This window comes from Dama dama, chromosome 11 (genome assembly GCF_033118175.1).
Source record: "Dama dama isolate Ldn47 chromosome 11, ASM3311817v1, whole genome shotgun sequence".
NCBI classification, from domain to species: domain Eukaryota; kingdom Metazoa; phylum Chordata; class Mammalia; order Artiodactyla; family Cervidae; genus Dama; species Dama dama.
The window spans coordinates 8,300,588-8,308,516 of NC_083691.1; the positions used below are offsets into that span (position 1 = coordinate 8,300,588).

The following is a 7,929-nucleotide window of genomic DNA, read 5'->3' on the forward strand; positions in this document are numbered from 1 at the left end:
TTTCCTGGAGAGGTGAACTCCAAGCTGAGTTGAAAGACAGACAGGAACCAGTAGATGAGGGGAGGTGGTCCAGGCAGGGGAAACAGCAGGAGCAAAAGAGAGCCTGACTGAGGCCTGGCAAACCCTGGCCAGCCTGCAGGCACATCTTGCCAGGCTGTGTGGCCCCTGACTGTGTCTGTAGCTCCTTGCTCTACCTCTCTCCCTGTCATTAGACCACTGGTGAATACTCCTTGAAGATCTTTCCAGATAGGATCAACCCTGGTTTCCAACTCCCAAACACAACCCAAGGCCTGCTGGGGGAGGCCCAGAGGCTCAACGCCAGTGTAGTAGCATCCTTCGTGGAGCTCCCTCTGACCAGTGATGTCTCTCTGAAGACCCACAGCTGTGGTAAGCACCTGACTCCCTTTCCTTGCCCCCTCACTCCCTTCCCTGGCCCTCTCCTGGGATCTGTTGCTACGCCCAGCTGCTGTGTGAACTGGGAAAGTTGCAGCAGCTGGTGGGAGCCCCATATTCCTCATGTGCATCTCAGGAATGCTGAGAGTACCTAGCTAGAGAGGTGCTTAGCACCTCAGAGCACAGTGAGCTCCACAGTAACTGTCTGCGGGGGCCCCCTCTGCTATCCTGCAGGCAGTGGGCTGCAGCCCTCACCCACACCGGTGGAGATCACCACTGCCAATAAGGGCTGCAACCAGGAGCTACTTCTGACCCTGATCCAGCCCAAGTGCTCCAGCGATGGCATGACTCTGGTACTCAAGAAGGATCTCATCTCGGTAAGGGAGCTCCTGACCTCCAGTCCAGCTGACATGGGTCCTTCCTTTGTCCTAATCCAGGCAGGAGGACCAATCACATTCCTCTACAAGCCTTAGTTTTTCCACCTGTAGAATGGGCTTGATAATGGTTCCTACCAGGTGGTGAGGATTACAGGAGGTCTGACGACCTCACCTGGTGTGGAGCAATATGTTAGGTGCTCAGTCGTGTTTGAATCTTTGTGATCCCATGGACTGTAACCCGCCAGGCTCCTCTGTCCATGGAATTCTCCAGGTAAGAATTCTGGAGTGGGTAGCCATTTCCTTCTCCAGGAGATCTTCCTGACCCAGGGACTGAACCTGCATTGCAAGCAGATTCTTCACCCTCTGAACCACTAGGAAAGCCCAAGTTCATATGTACTTAATAATATCACTTTAAAAACACATTCGATCCCATCATATTGAGATGCCATAATTAGCTCCTCCTCCCTCCTTAGACATTTGGGTGTTTTCAATTCTGTAATATTATAAATATGCAGGAAGTGTCATTGTGCATGAAATTCTTCTTTAAATAGAATTGTTTTCTTAAGATAGGTTTCTACATCAGTGAGATTGCTGGGTCAAAAATGAGGGAACATTCTGGAAATTTTGATACATGTTGCCAACTCGCTTTCCAAAAGATGATTCCAATTTTCACTGCTGGTTAATGAGAACACTTTGACTCTCTCTCCAAATTATTGTTTTTTTTGTCTAAAAAACTTTGCTGATGTGGGGGGTGGAACCTTGTCTTCCATTCTTGTTTGAGTTTTTACTTCTTTGATCATTAAGTAGTGAGTGTGGACTTGATACTGTGTAACTGATAATAATCAAAGTCTCTGTATTTTTTTTGGTATTTAAAAAAAAATTTTTTTTCAATTGGAGGATAATTGCTTTACAGCGTTGTTTTGATTTCTGCCGTACAACAACATGAATCAGCCATAAGTATACATATGTTCCCTCCCTCTTGAGCCTCCCTCCTTTGGTATTTTTCTTGATTATTTCTATAAGCTTTTTACATGAAGAAAGACATTTGTGGCCCTTTGTCTATCATTCTTATTGAAATAATCTCTCCTGGTCTGTTATCGTTCTTTAAATTTTCGCCAGAGTGTTTCTTAATTTTGGGGATGTTTGAAAACATTGGGCTATCCTAGCTGGCCATCTTCTCCTTTGTGATTTTTTTCTAGTCTTTCTGAGGCAGGAAATCTCTCTGCCAGTGTCTTGATGAGTCATGCATGTTCTCAGGGATTTTAGAATGACATTTTACTCTATGTCCATGTGGAAGTGTTTTGGGGTGTGTGGTATCAGGGCCAAGATGAAGTTCCATCTGTCTGCAGCCCATCTCCTGCTTCTTACCTGCCTCTGCTTGGCCCGGCAGATGTCTGGGAGCTGGAGGAGGTGGTGCAGGGATCAGTAATGGCTGGCATTACTGCCATCCAGTCCCAAGGGGCCTGGATGCCATACACTGTCATCCATTGATCTTTGGAAAAAACCAAACCCACACAATTTCTCTGAATGCATTTGTCTAGAATATGCTCATGATGTCACAGATATTATTGCTAGATACAGAAGTGTGTCAAGTTCAGGAAAAGTAGTAACTCTTAAACGGTGTAGGATGATGAGACCTAACAATAATGGGGATGGGAGCAGAGGCGTGGCTGTGATTCGAGACCCCTGGGTCTCGAATCCTTGGTGCTGGGGTGTGATGGACAAGCCCTGGGGAGCCCTGTGCCTCCTGACAGTGCCTCCCCCACACCCCCCACAACCCTGGCCCAGACTCTGCTATGTACCATCACAAGCCTGACCTTCTGGGACTCCAGCTGCCAAGCCGAGGAAACAGAAGACGAGTTTGTCTTGAGCAGCGGCTACTCCAGCTGTGGCATGGAAGTGGTGGAAAATGTGGTCAGTAACGAGGTAAGACCTGAGGTGGGAAAAAGGAATGGTGCCCCTTCCAGGCACCTCCTGGATCTTCCAGGCAGAGAGGCTTTGGGGAGAGTGGGTGTGGTGCTCAGTAGGAAGACAAGACAAGCTTCGCCATTGGTTGACTCAGTTTCCCCATCCAAAAAAATGGGTGGCTTGGGTGGGATACCCTCTGGGCTTCTCTCGGGCTTTGACCAGCTCTTTGGCTCTCTTCCTGCAGGTGGTCATCAGGCTCCTGTCAAGCTCATCACCGCAGCGGGTGAGATGGACGGTCAACGTGCTAACCCATGTGGTCCAGGGGGAGCAGGCCTCAGGAGACTCAAACCCTGATCCTGGGAAGCCAATGTGTCTCCAGTGTGCCCTAGTCTCCCCTTCTGTGCAGTAGGGGCAGTACTGTTCAGGGTCATGTTCTCAGCCTCTCAGGTCAGAGGTTTCAAGCACGTATTGGCTGTGTGGCCTTGGGCAAATCACAGAAGCTCTCTGGGCCCAAAGGTCCTGTTAATAGGAGTTATAAGAAAGGAACCTGCTATGGGATGACCCATCACCAAGAGGAGACATGGAAAGCACATGGGTCAGTTTTGTGCGGAGCAAGTTCTTTTTCTGGCTCTGCAGCTTGTGGGATCTTAGTTCCCCGACTGAGATCAGACAACAGGCCTTCAGCAGTGAAAGCACAGAATCCTAACCATTGGATCACCAGGGAATTCCTGAGAGCAAGTTCTTGATAAATATCAGTTGTGGTGGGGAAGGTGAGGAAGAGGGTCAGGCAACAACTCTGGACCATGACTCCTGCTCCCACCCCTTAGCTTTCTCACTGGGTGCCTCCCAGACCCACCAAGCCTCCCTCCCATCCCCACAGAGAAAGGTGCAGTGCATCATCACGGACAACCTCTCCCTCCAGCTGGGCCTCTACCTCAGCCCGCACTTCCTCCAAGCCTCCAACACCATCGAGCTGGGCCAGCAGGGCTTTGTGCAGGTACTGGACTTAACTGCTCAGGCCTGCTGCCCCTTGGGATTTTTCAGAGCTTTTCTTTCTTCCCAGTGGAACTTGACGTCCCAGGGGGAGGAGGGGGTGACCCTGGTGCAGGGTTGTGGGGTGGGGGTAGTGGGCGAGGAGGCAGAGCTCAAACAGTGGTTGGAATGTCACCTCCTCCTCCTTTGCTCCAGGCAGGCCAGTAACTGTCCTTCCACCATCAAAGTTCCCGAGCAGGAATTCTAGAATGAATCTAGCTTATTTCGGGAGAACAGGTAAGGTGGAGAGTTACAAGTAACTGACTGGGCCTCGGCCCCCTTACCTACTTGTGCAGGTGAGCGTGTCCCCATCCATCCCTGAGCTCAAGATCCAGCTGGAGAGCTGCCAACTGAACCTGGGTCCCGACATAGAAATCGTGGAACTCATTCAGGGCCAGGAAGCCAAGAGCAGCTGCGTGAGCCTGCTGTCCCCGAGCCCTAGTGGTGACATACGCTTCAGCTTCCTCCTCCGCGGCTACATGGTGCCCATGCCCACGACTGGCATCCTCAGCTGCTCTGTGACCATGCATCCCGGGATTCGGTCCCTGGTGAGTGGGAGCTGGGCCCAGCCCAGCTTCAAGGGTGGCTTCTGGGTCTGGAGTTTCCAGGAAGGGATGTGATAGACCAGGAGGATGTGGGACCAGTGGGCAAAAGACAGCCACAGGCAGACACGTGGCCTCTGGGTACCAAGGGCACTCTTTCTGCCACCCGACAACCTTTGGATGGCTGTGGTATGTCTTGGGACATTGGTTGGATATGCAGCTGCAACCACTATCCATCTGTCCATCCATCTATCCATCCATTATTTCACCCATCTATCTGTCTTCCCACCATCCCATTCAGTCATCATTTATCAGTTGATGCTTCTCACCATCCCACCCAGTCATTCATCCAGAGTCCTTCCACCAGCCCAGTCATCCATCCAACCTTCTACAATCGTACCCAGCTATCATCCATCAATCCATCCACCCAGGAATCCATCCACCCACCCATCTTATCCATATAGTATGATCACCATGGTAATCTCAACAAACAGTAGGCCTCAGGGAAGAGGGTTAGTACAAAGGACACAAAATTCTGATTTTCTGCACTTACTTGTCACAACACTTCACCATCCAGTGTATACCACTTCTTAAACACTGGGCCCTGGACACACACACACACACACACACACTCACACACACACAGTCATCCCCAAGCCCTGGCACACAAAAGGGTCTGCAGGATGAGAAGCTTCTCTAGTTGTATGAAGCTGGAGAAGCCTCTGGGACCACTCCTGAGTGGGCTCTCCCCAGGCCACGGTGAGCCCGGGCTTCTGAGCATTCACAAGGATAATGGTTGCGGTGCTTCCATAATCCTCATGGGAGTTGGGAACCTTTCAGGAACTCACAGGAAACACACCAGGAGCAGCCAAGGATTGGCTGGCTGCCACCCTTCCACAGCACAGATCTGCCAGCATTTGCCCAGAGGCCCCCAGCCAGAAGGTGGTGCAGATGGGGCTCAGAGTCAAGGCCCCAGGGTGGGCTGTGGCAGGCCAGGGTCACAGAGACAGGGAGGAAGCCTAGAGCTGCCTCTCAAAGGCTGTGCCACACCCCAGGCTCTCTTCTTCCTCCAGGAAGTCCAAAAGACTGTCTCTATGCGCCTGAACATCGTCAGTGCTGGCCTGCCTGGTGAGTTCTAAGTCTCCCCTGGGTTCCAGGGACTGAAGTCAGAGTGGGGCACAATGGGTGCTCAGAGGACCCCAGAGAGCAGGGGCCACAGCTAGAGTCTTCCACGTGGAGAGCATTTGCTTGTGACCACCCCATGGGACCGCATCCCAGGCCTTCGGCTCTTCTTGATCCCCAGGGTGGCCAGCTGACCTTGCTGGGGGATGGAGCCTCCTGGAATCGGGACTGGACAGGACTTGGAGGCAGCGCTGGCCTCTCCTTCCATAAGACCCCTAGTGTGGAGGATGCCCCTCAGCCCAGCTCCCCCAGCCTGTCTTAGTTCCCCCCTGGGCCCAGGTCCCCCCTGGGCAGAAGAGTCCCTGACGCTGAATGCAGGTGGGAGAAGCATTGGCCCCTTGGCCATCCCACCTGGGCCTGGATGGAGGCCCTACGCCCAGCCTACAATCAAGAGGGCAGGTTAATGACCCCACTGCAGGGATGGAAATTCAGAGGGCTACGGGCAGGGTGCCTGGCCCATAGTCAGACAAGCATCAGGAGTGCAGAAAGAGTGAAGCTTGGGAAAACCCAAGAAGAGAGCTGAAGGGCCCTCAGGGGTGCTCTGGCTTCTACTTTGGTAGCGGGCTCAGAGAGGGGTAGGGACTGACCTAAGGTCATACAGCGGGACTCTGGACTCTCAGGCCCCACTCATACTTTGCTCAGATTATACCATCCAGCCTCCCTAAAAATGTATCTCTACCAGCCTCGGGAGGCAAAGGCATGGCCCCAAAGGCCTGGCTGGTCCCTTTTGGGGGGATGCTCTTAGCAACACAGCTTCATGCCACGTGTGGGTGTGATGAGCCCATTGGCTAAATGAGGAAATGGGTTCAGAGAAGTCAGTGTCAGTGGCTGAGCTGAGACTGGCACCAAAAGCTGCACTCCTGGCCAGCACAACAGGGCGGGGAGTGGGGATGGGAGGTGCAGGGAGAAGATGGCAGTGCTGATCGCAGCCATCCTGTCCTTGGTGGTGCAGACAAAGGCCTCGTCCTGCCTGCCGTGCTGGGCATCACCTTTGGCGCCTTCCTCATCGGGGCCCTGCTCACCGCCGCGCTCTGGTACATCTACTCGCACACGCGTGAGTATCCCAGGCCCCCACAGTGAGTGCTCAGGTCCCCTCCATCACCACCTGGGGGAGCCCACGCAGTCTCTGGGGCAGTGGGGAGCCCTGGCCGGGGCCCTGACCTCCACCCCTGCCCCCAGGTCACCCCGGCAAGCGGGAGCCCGTGGTGGCGGTGGCTGCCCCGGCCTCCTCGGAGAGCAGTAGCACCAACCACAGCATCGGGAGCACCCAGAGCACCCCCTGCTCCACCAGCAGCATGGCGTAGTGCCCAGCCAGCCCCCGCCCAGCAGGAGAGACTGAGCAGCCACCAGCTGGGAACCACTGGCCGTGGACTTATCCCGGGACCCCAGCCCCTCCACTTGACCAAGGATGAACCCTGCCCTCTGCACCCGCCCCTGCTGCCTCCCTCCCAGAGGCCTGCCACCAGTGGGAGCACCAGCTCGGAACGCCTTGGGGTCCCCCCACCCCACCCCAACGAACCTTCCATCCCAGAGGGCCTGGGGTGCGGCTGCCCAGGACCGCAGAGTGAGAGTCCACTGCCCTGTATGTCCACATTGCTGTAAACACCCAAGAAAGTCCCTGTCATTGTAACCTGGATCCAGCACTCGGTGACCTGGGCTGGGCAGGAGGTGAGAACTCCAGGACTCAGTCCAGCCCACCCAGGCTGATGGCACCTCCTCTGTGGAAACCAAGCCAGCACAGAGCCACCTGCACCTGCTGCCAGCGCCTCCGAGTCGGAACCGGCACGACTCTGGCGGGGAAACAGAAGCCGAGGGGTGCCCAGCCTGGGAGTGGCGTGGGGGAGCCTCGCTCCTCCCTGCAGCTGTCACACAGAGACACCGCCCCACGCCCACCCCCCAGGCAGTCTGTCCTGGGTCCTCCCCTGTATACTTATCACCAATAAATCAGACCATGAAACCAGAGCTGGGCTGGGCTGGAAGGGGAGGGGCACCTACACCAGGGAGAGGGCTGACTGTTCTAGGTTCAAATCCCACTTCTGGGCTGTGTGACTGTGGACAGGTCTTGCGGCTTCTTTACGGCAGCCACCGTTCTCTTATCTGTGAAATGGGTGTCAGAATTTGTGATCACAAGGTCCCTGTGCTTACCGTGTGGTCAAGGGACATCAATTCATCCTTTTCATTTCACAGACAGGCCGCCTGAGGCTCAGAGGGAAGGAGGGAGAGACTTGTCCAGTCCACACAACCTGGTCTCCTACGCAGGCCAGTTCTTGGACCAGCCATAGTCCTCATCCCCCTATTGTCTGCTGAGGGAGCTAGAGGTCAAGTCAGTCAAATGTTTGTTGTGTTAGTTGCTTGGTCATGTCTGACTCCAAGCAACTCCATGGACTGTAGCCTACCAGGCTCCTCTGTCCATTGGATTCTCCAGGCAAGAATACTGGAGTGGGTAACCATTCCTTTCTCCAGGGCACCTTCCCAACCTAGGGATCAAACCCAGG

At 54.2% G+C, this 7,929-nt stretch overlaps 1 protein-coding gene across 2 annotated transcripts in view; it reads left to right on the forward strand.

The window, feature by feature from the left end:
* The window catches only part of ENG (endoglin), a 31,518-nt gene extending 24,122 nt beyond the window's left edge, over positions 1–7,396 (forward strand). Inside the window, exons 7-15 of one of the 2 annotated variants that reach the window (XM_061154589.1) lie at positions 213–387; positions 628–770; positions 2,559–2,696; positions 2,923–2,961; positions 3,559–3,675; positions 4,007–4,258; positions 5,308–5,380; positions 6,387–6,488; positions 6,614–7,396. In XM_061154589.1, the coding sequence (XP_061010572.1) occupies positions 213–387; positions 628–770; positions 2,559–2,696; positions 2,923–2,961; positions 3,559–3,675; positions 4,007–4,258; positions 5,308–5,380; positions 6,387–6,488; positions 6,614–6,738 (1,164 nt within the window). In that variant the 3' untranslated portion in view covers positions 6,739–7,396. The remainder of the gene's footprint in view (positions 1–212; positions 388–627; positions 771–2,558; positions 2,697–2,922; positions 2,962–3,558; positions 3,676–4,006; positions 4,259–5,307; positions 5,381–6,386; positions 6,489–6,613) is intronic. The other variant, XM_061154591.1, reaches the window with a different exon arrangement.
* The last annotated feature ends 533 nt before the right edge of the window (positions 7,397–7,929 follow it).